General features: G+C 49.2%; 1 protein-coding gene across 2 annotated transcripts; it reads left to right on the top strand.

The window, feature by feature from the left end:
* Positions 1 to 10,190: 10,190 nt before the first annotated feature.
* LOC143960033 (uncharacterized) lies at positions 10,191 to 15,334 on the top strand. Of its 2 annotated transcripts, XR_013270245.1 has the most exons (3): positions 10,191 to 10,413; positions 12,988 to 13,080; positions 14,069 to 14,627. XR_013270245.1 is itself a non-coding variant. In XM_077468298.1 (2 exons), exons 1-2 carry the CDS (start codon positions 11,359 to 11,361, stop codon positions 14,189 to 14,191), a joined length of 1,845 nt encoding a protein of 614 aa, XP_077324424.1. In that variant the 5' UTR covers positions 10,825 to 11,358; the 3' UTR covers positions 14,192 to 15,334. The 2 variants fall into 2 exon arrangements, 1 of the variants encoding a protein (XP_077324424.1); XM_077468298.1 differs by lacking the exon at positions 10,191 to 10,413 and having other exon boundaries at positions 10,825 to 13,080; positions 14,069 to 15,334.
* Positions 15,335 to 15,558: the final 224 nt, after the last annotated feature.

The raw sequence follows: 15,558 nt of genomic DNA, 5'->3' as shown, positions 1-15,558 counted from the left end.
GTATGAACTTTTTTCAGTCTATAAAAGTTGAATCCATACAATTGGTATTTTGAATTACCTTAGCAAGTAGGTGTTACCAAAATCGCATATCTATCACAACTTCGGTGTGGTTTTACAGGAGCATCCAACCCCCTATGCCAATCGGAAATAACAAAAGTGGAAAATGGATGCAAGATGCCTACAAAAATAGTAAGCTACTACCCAGAAACCAAACCAATGTCACCCCCAGGGCTGGTGCTACCACTAGGCAAGCTAGGCAGCCGCCTTAGGTGCACTGCTGCCTAGGGGTGCCTGGCCACTGGTGGTCCTACTCTCTTTTCTCAAGCAACTAAGTCTCAGCATTAGCAGGCAGCTGCCGCTCCATTCACACATAGTGTCAGAGGTGCAGTGGCAGCGGAGGACTGTGTCTGTGTCCCGACTCCTGAATGGAAGCAAGCAAACATTCATTGATGGGAACTAGTAAGCTACATTGATGGGCGCTGGTGAGGCTGCATTAATGGGCGCTGGTAGGCTGCATTTGATGGGCGCTGGTGAGGCTGCATTTGATGGGCATTGGTGAGGCTGCATTTGATGGGCGCTTCAATAAAAATATGGGGTATACATGGGCAGGACAAAGGAGGTGAAGTCAGGAGTGGAGCCAAGGGGGTGCGGCAAAATTAGGTTTCGCCTAGGGTGTCAAAAATCCTTGCACCAGCCCTGGTCACCCCAGAGGGGCAGGCTTAACCGGCCTGTGGGGGGACCTTGCATATACATTTACAAGAGACAAGGGGGTAAGAGAGAAGGATTATTTCCCAATGTCACCAGTGGTATGATAAAATATATCAGTGTAAACAAAGCTGGATTCTTATCCCCAACAAAGACTGTGTATTGCACTCTCACTTAAATAACCGCTGCACAACAACATTTACATATGACATCCAAGGGCTCTGTTCCACACTGCTATGAAAACTTTGAGGCCTCATGCACACTGGACGTTAAAATAACGTTATAAAAACGTCAGTAGCTTTGCAGTGAGTTTTTCAACTTTTTTCAACGTTTTTGCAATAGTGTTTTTTATAACAAAAAGATGTACTAAGGTGTACTAAGGTGAAAAAACCCAAAAGGCAAATAAAATGTATCTGCTGCAACTAAAATATGTGAGATACACACAGCAAACAAAACTGTAGAAAAATTAATTAGCTGCGCTGAAAAATTATAAATATGTGATAACAACTAAAAATAAAAATTATTATGATTAAATGCGAGTGAACCATTCAATACAACCAATATAGTGACATGATCTGAAAAGAAAAAATGTATAATAAAGTCCAAAAAAAAAGTCCAAATTCAATATTCCACCAGATGCAACTGAATCCTTAATGCTCTATTTACTAGTGACATCACACAGTAGCACCCAAGAAACAGTGACAGGTTCTGATAGAAAAGTCCTCCACCACTGATAACACTGCCGCTTGCCAGACTCAAAGATCTCTTTTTAGGGAGATGTCCAAAAGCTTGTGGTGCTTTCCCCAGCCAGGGTTTCTATTTTTAGTTGTTATCACATATTTATAATAGTGTTTTTTAGCATTTTTACACGTTAGCGTTTTTTTGTGTTTTTTTTAATGAAAAATATATATTTTTTTTTATTTATTTTTTTACAATAATTTTTACAATTAAAAAATGCTGGTGAGTGATGTTTTTGAGTGTTTATCGATGTTTATCAGTGTTAGAGCATTTTTACAGCTGAAGAATGTCTCTCAGAAAATGTGGATAATGACAGAACTCTGGACGGCCGCACTCCAATGCTAAAGCGATGCTTTATTCAAATAACCGACAAACTGCCGGACTTTGCAGTGGAGGTCCATCGGACTTTCCAAACAAGCGGACTTGCCCACCCACGACCGGACTTTTCCAGCGGACAACCCGCTGGACTGTGGCGGGAGTCTGCAGGACTTTTCAAATGAACAGACTTGCCCACACACGGAGAAAAGTCAGTTCATTTTGAACGTGGCTCCAGGTAGACGGGACTAGCGGAGGAAGTCAATGTCGCTGCCTCCATCGACAAGATTGACACGTCGCTAGCCCCATCACCTGGTATGGACTTAAAGGGGAAGCCCTACGCTGAAAAAATGCCCCCCCCAAAGTCCATATCAGACCCTTATCCAAGCACGTAGCCTGGTTGGTCAGGAAAGGGGGTGGGCTAGCACACAGACGGGCGGATTGTCCACCAGACTGCCGAGTCCAGCAGACAATTTTGAGTCAAAACTTCTTTCCAAGTCCGCCGGACTTTTGGAAAGAAAAAGTCAGCCGGAGCCCACATACGCCCGGAATGTCTGCCGGCCCAAGTCCGCCGGATATAAATACAGAAAAAATCAGCGCAGTACAACCCCTTTACGAAAAGCTGCTGAACACCAAGGATCAATTACCAAATCCCAAAATACAATATATCAAACAGATGGTACAGCGCTCTAACTAAAATAAAATGATTACTAACATATTAAAATTTATAAAAAGTCCAAAGATAGCTTTTGAGTCAAAAAGTCCACGTGAGGAATCTTCAGTGGTATACAGTCAGTTCATGCATAAAGTGACTTAGTGCCAAGGGAGGGGACCACCACCAATGGTAAAATTGGCTGCTCACCTCATCGTATGGACCCTTTAAATTACAGAGGGTCGTATGCACTTAAATATCAACTCGTCCAATCGCTGTACTGCTCTTCCGACAATATCCGACCGATTCACAAACGAAAACACAGCTTTCTCCCATTCAGAGTCAAATGAACTGACACGTTCGTGGAATACCCACACTGGATCGGTATATAGCAGTATTCACAATTCCTCAGACCATGTGGATAGAAAGACAGGCCATCATGCTCTCCATAGAAAAACGTTTTAATAATGAATATACATAAAAAACACACTTACAATAACGAAGCTTCATACGATCGTTAAAATGATCAATGACCGCGGGTGACTTCACGTGATCTCCGTCCGTACGTTACGTCCCTATGGGCGGGACTTCATCAGCAGACACGGAAACTTTGTGACACCCGATATATAAATAGACAATAAGGGGTTCCTATAGTACGTTTACGGTGAGCACGACGTGACGGACAACCTCTCCATGGTTACGAAAGTTACCAAGGTAACAACACATCCTGTCGTGTAGTACGAATCTACACGATAACAGGCAAAGACCTCGGGGCAGCCCTTGTGAATTTAAACAAACGTTACCATGTTAACGGCTCATCCCATCATGCCTATTCGCACTATGCAAATGAGCACAGTAACGAGCAGAATTTAAAAAAGGAATCATATCAATATTTGCAAACATTGCCGTTGCCACAATGAATCCCTTCCCCTTATGTATATAATGTAATCAAATAAATAGAAACTGCTTAATGGGTACTCAAATCCAATACAAAAGAACCCCATTATTATATATATATATATATATATATTAAGTCCGCCGGATAGTCTGATCGTGTGTACAAGGCATAAGGTCTGATTCACACCTATGCATGCAGTTTGAAGTTTGCATATATCAGGTGCATTTTGCGTTTTTCAATACATGTTTTGAATCTATTGAAGTCTATGGAACCAAAAAACAGAAAAAAGTCCTTGGCCCTTTCCATAAAATGCAAAGATGTATACTACATCTATAGGAAACCATGGTAAATGGGCTGTAGTGTGTTTCTGCAAAACTGAAAACACACTAAAAAATGCATAGGTGTGAACCAGGCCTTAATTGGGTCAGGTTTACTAGAGTTTAGGGCTGGATGACTCATGCAGGTAGCGCTGTGGTGCCTCCCCCTGGTTCTAGAAAGTGGGAGAAGATTCTGGAAGCTGGAGGCTAGGAGGGTTGTTCTACATATCTAGGGGAGCTTAGCCAATCTCCTCTGGGGGAGGGGGGAGTTTGCTCTGCCTTGGGCCGGGGCTAGGGAACTGGCCTGGGAGGATCCTGGCAACAGGAGATACTTGAAAGGAGTCTTCCCTGAGAGGCAGCAGGAGCAATGAGGGCAGTGTGAGTACTACAGCACAGTGCAGGGATTTACAAGGGGAGAGAATGCCACACGTAGCAGGTGTCTCTGGAAGATAGTGGTGTGCTTAAGTCTTCTGTAACCTTGTCCTGGGAGCTCTCCGGAGAGTCAGTCAGGTAGACTGGTGAAAAGAGTCAGCCGGGTAGACTGGTGAAAAAGCAGCCAAGTGGGCTAGCATTTCCTGCAGTTGGTAGAACTGGGATCAGTGTCTACAAGGGAGTAGGAGGTGCCCCAGGGTGCAGTTTACAACACTTTATGCTACTTCCTAAAGGGACTTAGAGTTTCTAGTCCATAAGGGGCTGTTGCTTTTCTAACTTAGACTGTTAGCTACCAAAAGAGGAATAAATCAGAGCTGTACAACCTAAGGAAGAGGAATCAATTAGAGTTGTACAGAGAAGAATCAACTGGAATTGTAAATAGGGAGGAAGTTGTCCCTGGTTTTGTCACTATCAAGTTGGGCATCCCATAATTCCCCATTCAAGTTATTACCGCCTATGAAAACATAAAACCAAACCAAAAAGACGGTTCTTTGTCTCTGGAAAAAGTGTGGACGTTACTTGTTGCCTGGCTGTGCAGCAGTGTGGAACTCTGTCATCTGCAACCCTTAGGGGGGTAGTGCTACAACCATTTCCCTGTAGAACCCTATTTTTATGTGTATGTACTGTAGGTATAGTCTCTCTAACTCGTACAGCCAGTCTAAGTTAGCCCAATACCTGGAGAAAGGAGGCTCCAGCAGCACATAGTTAATTTTGGCTGGTATTCTCAAAAGTTTTGGCATTCATGATTGTCAACCTTTCTTTAAATTAGGTATAGAATATAATAAAACAAGTCCTTGTTCCAAAGAATGTGTGCAAGGGGTGGAGGTGCCTGTAAAATGCTTCACTCCATAACTCATATGCTTGGACAGTTGTGTGAAGTTAGTCCTTTTCCATGACTCCTTCTGTCCCACATCTGATCCCCACTATGTTATCCTGTTGGTACCAAGAGAGGGTGGGCAGAGAAGGGAGACACAGCAGATTATGAAAACTGCTATGTTAACATTGCTAGACCAACCTCACCAGCCATCGCAGAGGGAGGAGAATCTTATGCCGTGTACACACGACCGGACTTTTCAAGGGACTAGGTCCCGCGGTCTTTCCGACTGACTTTCGGGGTAGTTCCGACTGATTTTCCGAATGAACGGACTTGGCCACACACAATCACACCAAATTCCGACGGATTTGAACGTGATGACGTACGACTAGACTAGAATAAGGAAGTTCATAGCCAGTAGCCAATAGATGCCCTAGCGTCGGTTTTTGTCCGTCGGACTAGCATACACACGAACGGATTTCTGGGTCCAAATTTAAAACATGTTCTATTTCTAAAGTCCGCCGGATTTTTGGCAAGCAAAGGTCCGATGGAGCCCACACAAGATCGAATTGTCCGACGGACTCGTTCAGTCGGACCTTTGCTGTCAAAAAGTCCGGTCGTGTGTACGCGGCATTAAAGTGTCACTAAACCTTGGTTTTAAAAAAGTCTATTCAAGCATTTATTCTTAACTCTAAAAAGTACCTTCTATTGTTGTGGGGCCACCTCCAAATTCCTTATTTTTTTTCCTGTGATACAACATCCTGTTGGTGGCTACATTCATTCTGCATGGTCCCACTGTATGTAGGAATGTAGCTACCCTGTTGCTTGCTCTCGAAATGGACTAGGGCAGGGGTGTCCAAACTTTTTTCAAATAGGGCCAGATTTGATGAAGTGAACATGCATGACCATTTTGCCTGGCATTCTTTGAACCAATAAAATTCGGTCTAAGTGTGTTCATCCGAGCACTAATACACTGCCTGAGCTCAGGCGTGTTATTTGTATATATATATATATATATATATATATATATATATATATATATATATATATATATATATATATATCTTTTTTGGCCCCCCTACAAATCCTTGAGTGCCGCTCAGGACTAAGGATGAGCTTGGGTGTGTTATTTGGATATACCGTATTTATTGGCGTATAAAGTGTGTAACACATGCCTTCACTTTAAGAGGGAAGTTTCAGGAAAAAAATTACATTTTAAATAAAGAACTGTGAAGCAAAATAAGGGTCAGCGCCCATCAATGCAGCCTAATCAGTGCCCACCTGCAGCCTCACCATTGCCTGAATGCAGCCACACCATTGCAATCAATGTAGCCTTACTATTGCCATCAATGCAGACTTACCATTGCAATCAATGCAGCCTTACCATAGAAAACAATGTAGACTTACTGTTACAATCAATGCAGTCTTACCATTGTCATGAATGCAGCCTCACCATTGCAATCAATGCAGCCTGACCATGCCATCAGTGCAGCCTGATCAATGCCCACCTGCAGCCTCAGAGGGGACAGGGAGGGGGGTGGGATGAGCACCGACAAATTACATACAGGAGAGTCTCCTGTTTACTCTGCAGCCTCTTTAATACAAAGTCCTCCTATGATAGACCAAACAGTTGTCCAATGTCAGCCCAGCAGACAGGACTTCTAATTACAGATGCCGCAGAATAAACAGGAGATTCTCCTGTATGCCATCTGACGGCACTCGTTCTGCCCTCTCCGTGGCAGCACTGATAAATAAGGTTTATTTATTGGGGGGCCACAAAAGATATATATATATATATATATATATATATATATATATATATATACATATATATATATATATATATATATATATATATCCAAATCACCAGGGGGACCATATCAAACCGGAACACGGGCTGCGATTGGCCCGCGGGCTGGACTTTGGACATGCCTGGACTGGGGACTTTGGGTTTCCCATTGTGCATACAGCAGTGCATGATTTCATCTAACACACACTGCTTGTTCCAAACAAATGGAAGTAGGGAGGAGAGGTCTGGGAGCCCACTGAGTATGTAGCAAGGAGGCAAAAAAGAAAATCATGTTTCATCAAATCAAATTAGGCCACAGGGCCATTAAGTAGTGAAGTTGTATATTTTTTTTTTGTAGAACAACAATATCGTTTGGTGTCATTTTAAACTCAGGCAAGACAATGTGATCTGTCAAGTGTTAGTAGCAACAGGACAGGACAGGGTAAGTCCTGAACTGGGCTCTGATTCTCCTCATCTGCTACTGTAGTGGCGGGCTCCTGAAGAGCACGCGCTATGTGTTTTCAAAATTTTACTTTACCCAAACTACAGTTTGGTTTGGGTCTATTTGCCTAAATGTGACTTCTGTGTCAGTCTGACTGGGCTGTGAGATGTTCAGCCTGGCCACAGTGGGGCACTGTCTCTGGTGGCAGGAGTGGAACTATGGTCTGGTCAGGCATTTAATTTACTCTCTCTCTGAGTCAGGTCAGTAGGAGTGGCCCTCCCGCTGTGCCCTCTGGGAGAGGGTATTTAAGATGCAGACGTCACGTGGTTCGGGGTTCCGGTCCAGTATGCTGTGCTGATTACATGGTCCTGGTCCTCCTAACCAGCCCCCATGAAGGCTATGGCCTGGGGTGCGGATCCACCTGACTTTAATGCCTCGGGGCTGGCTAGCCCGAGGCAAGGGAACTAAGGAAGGATTCCAAGGTGGATGGGTGCTGTCTCCGGTTCGAGAGAGACTCATTGAACTTCGAGCATTCCAGGGGAGGACTCTTTAGAAGAACACCACGTACGGGTTGGTTTTCTTAACAAGAGCCTGGAAGGGCTGAAGTAACTGAGACAACCCGGTCTTGTGGATATCGCCAAGCTGGCTGAAAGATCCAGGTATCCTACAAGTGTTCTACAGCTTAGTTTCCCTACATGTTCTGCAACAACGTTGGTGATAAAGATTTTGTTCCTGAGTAAGCACCTGGTTGGCTGCTAGGCCTTGTGAGAGAAGGACTGTCTAATCTGAGTGTTCATCCAGCTGCAAATGGCTATTCTCTGGATGCAGTCAAAGTAAGCAAGTTCTTTAGCATTTTTGGACTTTGACATTGAGAGTACCTGCACTTTCCTTTCCAACCCTCTGATCCCAAGTTGAAAGACTGTTCAATGGTTTGAGTTTTTGCGAATAAAATCCATTCAAGTGGATCTATTGTCAGTCTCAAGTTACTGGGCCATCTACCACGGGACATCCCCTAGACGTGAAACAAGGAGAACAACAGGTAACGGTAAGCCCAAAAATAACCAGCAGCTCCTTCGGGGGTTAGTGCTACACTACCTTTATGTGCTGCAGATGCTGGTTGGTGACTGAGGGGAAGTGGATTGTGTGGGCCTTTGAAAACTGAGGTTGCAGATTTTGGGTGGCAAGTGTAGGGCAGTTAGGCATTTTTAGCTGGGAGAAACCTGTGGACGGCACTGTAATCACTAGGTACTGAGTGCAGCAATATACTTTGAGACCACTTTGTAGTTAACAGGATGACCATGCATTAATTTTCTCTGGTTTTGGAGACAAAGGGCTTATGGGCACTAATGATATTACAGAGACACCAGTAAGAACTAGTTGGACAGCAGTCTAGCAGGTCTACTCTTTGGGCATAAGATACCAGGTCCATACACTTAACAATCTGGTAAAGGGGCCTAAACACAAACAGTCTGACAATTTGATCTCTGAGATCCATGTTTCTTGCCACTTCTTATGTGCCTAACAAGCAGACTAGCTGTTGAAAGGAAGAAGCTGCCTAGGAGTAAGCCTGAGTTCACCACCGCTGCTAAAATTTGACATTTGTATCATGTTAAGTCACAGGCAGGCAACTTATAGTCAGGCTTTATTTTGAAGGAACAAGTGGCACATTAAGCATTATGTAAAACTGCAGTCAAACCATGACAGGCCCTCTTTATCGCTATTATAAACCATAAACCATGAAGCACGGAGCTCTTTGCCATTTACATGCATTCAGTGCCCCATCTACTTATGTGTTTTTCTCTACGGCCATCTGTTCCTAATTTGTCTCTGCAATGACATACAATCCCTTCAGCTCTGTTCAGAAAAAGTTGGCTATACATTACCATTCCATACCCTTGCTGTTTCTTGCTGTCTCTTTTTTCACTTTAACTTTTATGCAGTTTTTTTTTTCCACACAATCCCCCCTTCCTTGTTTAATAGCTATTTTCCTGCAGCTACAGGTAATTTGCTGACAGATGACATAACAAGCTTGGAAAAAAGGAAAGAAAGAAAGTCATTATACGTCCCAAGGAGTATGGAATTGCTGGGGTTTAACTGCTTTAAGGAGAAACAGTGAAAAATGTGACATGCCAAATCTGAGCAACAAAAGAAATATAAGCTGTAATATATGGCTTGGTGAACCAATTGATATTTGGCTTTCTAGAACTAAGACTAGCAGCAAGCTCAGTTGCGTGTAAGTTAACAGAAAACGAAAAAAAATAATAATATTGACTATAAAACAGATAAATGAAAAGTAAAAAAGCTGATTACCTAAGCAGTGCTTTATAAAGAGAAGCACGGATTAAGAATGCAATGATATAAGGAGTGCTGGACATGACAGTGTGGATGAGGGACACAGAGGGTTAAGCTTTATGGGTGGAGTTCAGGAAAAGGTTTGCAGGAAACAAGTTCAGTGTAGGGGAGGGGTCACATAAAAGGGAGAGGTGTGGCTTTAAGGAATCATTCGGAACCCAGTGTGACACAGAGGAGGCAGTTTTTTCGCTGCTCCTCTGCTATGGCGGACCTCGAGGGACTCTTCGCGCGGCTGCGACGGGCGGCGGAGGTGCACGGTGCGGACTGGCTGCGGGAACGTGTGGGTGACCTGACGGACGGCGATGTGGACGGCGGCGGGACAGGTGAGGTTCCACTGCGCGCGCGGAGGTCTCGGCCTCCGGCGCGTTTTTCTCCTGGGCCTACTCCTCGGCCGCCTCGTGACTCCCGGAGCCCGGGGGTCCCCCCGGCAAAACGGCAGGTTATCGGCTCCCCCCGGTCCGGGCGGTCGTTGCGCCGCCGAACGGAGGGGGGCGGGGCTTCACGGCCGCATGGACATGGCGCCGGGACCGCACGGGGCCCGGTGGAGGTGGGGGGGAGTGTGGATGGCTCTGGGTCGGCAGGCCAAGGGGGGGGGGTGCACGTGGCGGGGGATCTGCGGCAGGCTGGGTCTGGGGCCAGCATCCGCGCGGTGGGGGGGAGGGGGGCGCTCCGGGGGGGTCGCATGCCGGAGGGGGGGGAGGGTGGGTCGCAGAAGGCTGCCAAGGTGCCTGGCAGGGCTGGTTTTAGACGCCGGCATGCCAGGGGCGGCGGGGGGAGGAGGACATTGCCTGCAGTCCCGGATCGCAGGGACCGGATGGACCGCGCGGAGCACAGGGGGATTGCCGCGTCCCCGGTGCGCGTTGGAGAGGTCGGTTCGGAGAGCGAGCTGTCCCAGGAGGAGGAGGGGTCCTTTTCTACACCCGGACCGGTACCGGTCGCCGAGGCCCCTGGGGGCCCGGGTAAGTTGCGGGAGTCTACATTGCTGGCGGATGCCTTGCGGGATCTGATGGGGGTGGCGCAGGGGGGTGCGGTGCCCACGGGATCCCGGGACGTATTGGGGGGGGTTGCGGCAGGTTCAGCGCAGGGGGCGGGGCCTGTGGCCCCGGGGGGGCCGTCAGGTCAGTTGCAGGAGCTGTTGGGGGGGCTGCAGGCCCTGGTTGGTAAGTTTGCTGGGGGCTCCGGGTCGCCTCAGGTGGCCCCCTGGATGGGTACTGTGGGGGGGGCCGGGGGGGCGGAGGTCATTCCTGCGCGGGATGCACCGCCTGCTGCGGTGTCGGGGAGCACGGATGCGGGGGGTGTGGGCTCGGGGGTCCCCCCGGTGCCCGCGGACCCGGGGGCGCGGTCTGACCTGGTTAGGATCGCGGATGCTGCCCGGTGCGAAGTCTATGTTTGTTTCGAAGGCCCATTGGGGGCGCATTTGAAGCAGGAGGGGCGGGACAAGATCGGCAAGGGTGAGTATGTGGAGATTTTCTCCTTGCTCCCCCTCGAGAAATTTAATTTGGACAGGGTTAAGCCGGACAGTTCCAAGAAGGACGACGAGGAGAAACGTAGGTATCGGCTGATCCCGCGCACATTTGCAAATTGGCTTCAGGCGTTCGCTATATTGGCTAGCGTGATAGGGGAAAAGAACCCCGAGCATTGCTCGGCGTTATTTTGTTACCTGGACGCGATTGGGGAGGCTCACCGAGTGTATGGAGGGCTGGCTTGGCTGCGCTATGATGAGCAGTTTCGTCAGCGTAAGGCAGTGCGGGCTGACCTGCGGTGGGATCACAAGGACATAAGCCTCTGGATGAGGCTTATGTCTGCTCCGCGGGCGCCCACTCCGTTTCTTCAGGGGGGGGCCGGGAGTGCGTCTTCCTCGGGACTGCCGGCCGGAAAGAAGTGGGGGGTGTGCTGGCCCTTTAATGAAGGGGCTTGTAAATTCGGAGGCGCGTGCCGCTTCAAGCATGAGTGCTCCGGGTGCGGCGGCACCCACCCCCTGTCTCGCTGTTTCAAAAAAGGTCAGCGTGCCAGTGCCGCCGGTCACAAGAGGGATGACGCCGGTGAACCTGGGAAGGATGCTTCCTTTCCTAAATAGGTATCCGGATGGTGCGGCGGCGCGTGGGTTAATTCTGGGTTTTCGGGACGGTTTTAGGATTCCCTGTTCTTTGGGAGGGGTGCCGCCGTTGGCCAGGAATTTGCGATCGGCTTTAGATCACCCGGGGGTTGTGGATGACAAATTGGGTAAAGAGGTGGCGCTAGGCCGGATGGGTGGTCCTTTCGAAGTGCAGCCGTGGGGGGACCTGGTGGTCTCCCCGTTGGGTGTAGTTCCTAAGAAGGAGCCGGGGAAGTTTCGCTTGATTCATCACCTGTCTTTTCCGAAAGGGGGGTCGGTCAATGATTTCATTGACCCGGAGGCGTGTACGGTTTCCTACACGTCTTTTGACGCGGCGGTACGGTGGGTCAGGCGGTATGGTCGTGGGGCTCTCATGGCCAAGGCGGATGTGGAATCGGCGTTTCGCCTTCTGCCGGTCCACCCGGACAGCTTCCGGCTGTTGGGATGCCATTGGCGGGGCAAGTTTTATGTGGACTTGTGCCTGCCCATGGGTTGTTCCATTTCATGCGCCTATTTTGAAGCTTTTAGTTCATTTTTGGAATGGGTGGTGAGAGATGTTTCGGGCCTGGAGTCGGTCATCCACTATTTGGATGACTTTCTGTGCGTGGGCCCGCCTGCCTCCAATGTGTGTGCGATTCTTCTGTCCACGTTGCAGCACATTGCGGGCAGGTTCGGGGTGCCGTTGGCGGGGGATAAGACGGAAGGCCCGGTGACGGAATTGAGTTTTTTGGGAATCGTGATTGATTCTATGGCAATGGAGTGTCGCTTGCCAGAGAATAAATTACGGGATCTGCAGGCGGAGTTGGCAGGCATGCAGGGCCGGCCGAAGGTTCAGCTTCGGGCCCTGCAGTCCCTGTTGGGCAAGCTGAATTTCGCTTGCCGGATCATCCCTATGGGCCGTGTGTTCTGCCGACGGCTGTCGGGGGCCACTGCCGGGGTAACCGCCCCTACCCACTTTGTGCGTTTGCGAAGGGAACACCGGGAGGACCTGCGGGCTTGGCATGAATTTTTGGAGTCGTATAATGGGCGGGCTATGTGGATGTCGGGGCCAGTGAGCAACTTCGATGTGGAGTTGGTTACTGACGCGGCTGGCTCAACGGGTTATGGGGCATTTTTCCGGGGTCGGTGGAGTGCGGAACCTTGGCCACGCTCATGGGAGGTTGCGGGGTTGTTGGGCAATTTGGTTTTGCTAGAATTGTTCCCGATAGTGGTGGCATTGGAGCTGTGGGGGGCGGAGTTTCGTAATTTGAAGTTGCGCATCAATTGCGATAACATGGGGGTGGTCCAGGTCCTCAATCGGATGACTGCTTCCTCCCCCCCGGTCATCCGGCTGCTGCGACACCTGGTCTTTCGCTGTTTGCGGCTCAATGTTTACGTTTATGCTGTGCACATACCTGGGGTGGAGAATTCTTTGGCTGACTCGCTCTCTCGTTTTCAGTGGGACAAGTTCCGGCAGCTGGCGCCGGGAGCGGAGGAGTCGGGGGCGCCATGCCCCGGGTGGATGTGGGAACTTCCCTTGGAATCGCCGCAGGTTGGTTAAAAAGGTCGTTGAGTGAGGCTACATGGTCCGCTTATTCTAGAGTGTGGGCGGAATGGTGGGCGTTCCTGCGGGAGGTTGGAGTGGCTGGTCGGGGCTCCGACCGGCGCTGGGTGGTATTGTACTGGGTTGCCCGGAACATTGAGACGGGCCTGTCTCCCGCGTCTATTGAGCGGAAGCTGGCGGGGTTGGCCTTTTTGTTCAAACTGTGGGGGGAGCCGGACGGGACGAAGGATTTTTGGGTGAGGCAAACGTTGAAAGGGTACAGGAGGGATTGGAAGGGTAGGGATGCGCGCCGGCCGGTGTCATTTGACAATTTGGTGGCAATTTGTTCTCGGCTGGTGGACGTTTGCTCGTCTGCTTACGAGACCGTTCTGTTTACGGCAGCGTTTTCGTTGGCGTTTTATGGGGCTTTTAGGATCGGGGAGTTGGTGTGTCGCTCAAAACGGGTGGCTGGGGGTCTGTTGGATCAGGATGTGCAGGTGGTTGCGGATCGGGTGAGTATACGGTTGCGTAGGTCTAAGACTGATCAACGGGGCAGGGGAGTGGCGATTACGCTGCTCGCCCTGCCGGGCTCGGTAGTGTGCCCGGTGGCGGCGGTACGGGCTTTCCGGGCGGTACGGCCTGTGGGGGCGGGCCCCTTTTTGGTGCACGAGGAGGGCTCTTTTCTATCCCGTTTTCAATTTGTGTCGGTCTTTCGGCAATGCCTGAGGGCGGTGGGTTTGGATGAGCGGGACTACGCGTCCCACTCTTTTCGGATTGGGGCGGCCACGGAAGCGGCTCGATGTGGGCTGGAGGAGGCGGTGGTGCGCCGGATTGGTAGATGGGAGTCCCGGAGGTTCCGGTCCTATGTCCGGCCGCAGTTGCTACTGGGGTAAGGAGGGTGCGGCTGGGGGTTGTTTGCTGTGGGATTTATGGGGGGGAGGACTGTGCTTGTAACATTCCTTTGGTTGTTGTGTTATTTCTCTTGTTTTCATTCCAGATGGAGGTTCTCAACGCCTCGTTTGGATCCTGGGGCATTCGTACGTCTGCTGGGGGGCCAGGAGAGGTGATTCTCTACCAGCAGGCAGGCAATTGGGTATCCCCAGGGAGGTTGCTAGGGTGATGTGGTTGGGTTTCCCGGGCATGAGGTGGGAGCGTGTCATGAGGGAGGCGGAGCGCTTCGCTTTGAGGGATAGGCCCCCGGATGTGCTGGTTGTTCATGCGGGGGGCAATGACCTGGGAGTTCGGAAAGTGAAGGACATTTTGGCGGATATCAAGGCTGATGTGTTGCGCATGCGAGTCCTGTTCCCGGGCACCATTTTGGTGTGGTCGGACATTGTGGCCAGAACGGTGTGGCGGGGGGCCAGGTCTTTAGCCAGCCTCGAGAAAACTAGGATTAGGGTTAATAAGGTTGTTGGGCGGTTTGTAGTGCAGAACGGGGGCATTGTGGTAAGACACAGGGAATTGGAGGTGAATGTAGGGCTTTATCTTAGGCGGGATGGCGTTCATCTATCGGATGTGGGGATTGACCTCTGGTCCTATGGCTTACAGGAGGGCATACAGAAAGCTCTTCGGGTGTGGGGCGGCCCTCAAGGTTGAGGGGGTCACCCTTTCGGGCTGTGGCGGTGTGTTTTCTGGTGGTTTTCTGACGGTAGACAGGTACTCAGAAGGGATCTGAGGGTGTGGGGGGCTCATCTAACGATCGGCCCCTCTGGGTATTCCTGAACGTTGGAGGGAATACGGTTATGTTCACTGGCGGAAGTTGTCTCCGACCGGTCACAGGTGGAGGCCTTTGGGAAGTTGGTCAGGTGTACCGCAGTGATTGGGTATTGGTTTAAGTGTGGTCACCGTCAGAGATCACCAGAATGGGCAGTTAATGTTAATTAAAATGTGGTTTAATGTTAATAAAGTTATTTATATTTATATTTATATATTTATATATATTTATATATTTATATATTTTCATAGTTACAAGTTATTGGAGTAATTTTGAGTTATGTTTAATAAAGGCTGTTGTGGCCAGTTTACTCCAACCTATGGTGTGGTCTCGTTTCTAATAGATAAGGAATAGTATAAGGGGAACATTCAGACTACACTAGTCAAGAGAAGCACGGATTAAGAATGCAATGATATAAGGAGTGCTGGACATGACAGTGTGGATGAGGGACACAGAGGGTTAAGCTTTATGGGTGGAGTTCAGGAAAAGGTTTGCAGGAAACAAGTTCAGTGTAGGGGAGGGGTCACATAAAAGGGAGAGGTGTGGCTTTAAGGAATCATTCGGAACCCAGTGTGACACAGAGGAGGCAGTTTTTCCCACCCTCCCGCCCTATTGTTATGTGTTTGTTTTGTGGTGTTTTGTTGCTGGTCTTTTTCTTCTTTTTCAGGTTCATCGGTTGTCACGGCAGCTGAAAGTTTTTCTTGTTGGCGGTGTGTTTTCTGGTGGTTTCTGACGGTAGACAGGTACTCAGAAGGGATCTGAGGGTGTGGGGG

Source organism: Lithobates pipiens, unplaced genomic scaffold, assembly GCF_037356315.1.
Source record: "Lithobates pipiens isolate NorthernLeopardFrog02 unplaced genomic scaffold, aLitPip1_a1.2 Scaffold_8, whole genome shotgun sequence".
Taxonomy (NCBI): Eukaryota; Metazoa; Chordata; class Amphibia; order Anura; family Ranidae; genus Lithobates; species Lithobates pipiens.
This window is presented reverse-complemented; position numbering and strand designations above follow the sequence as displayed.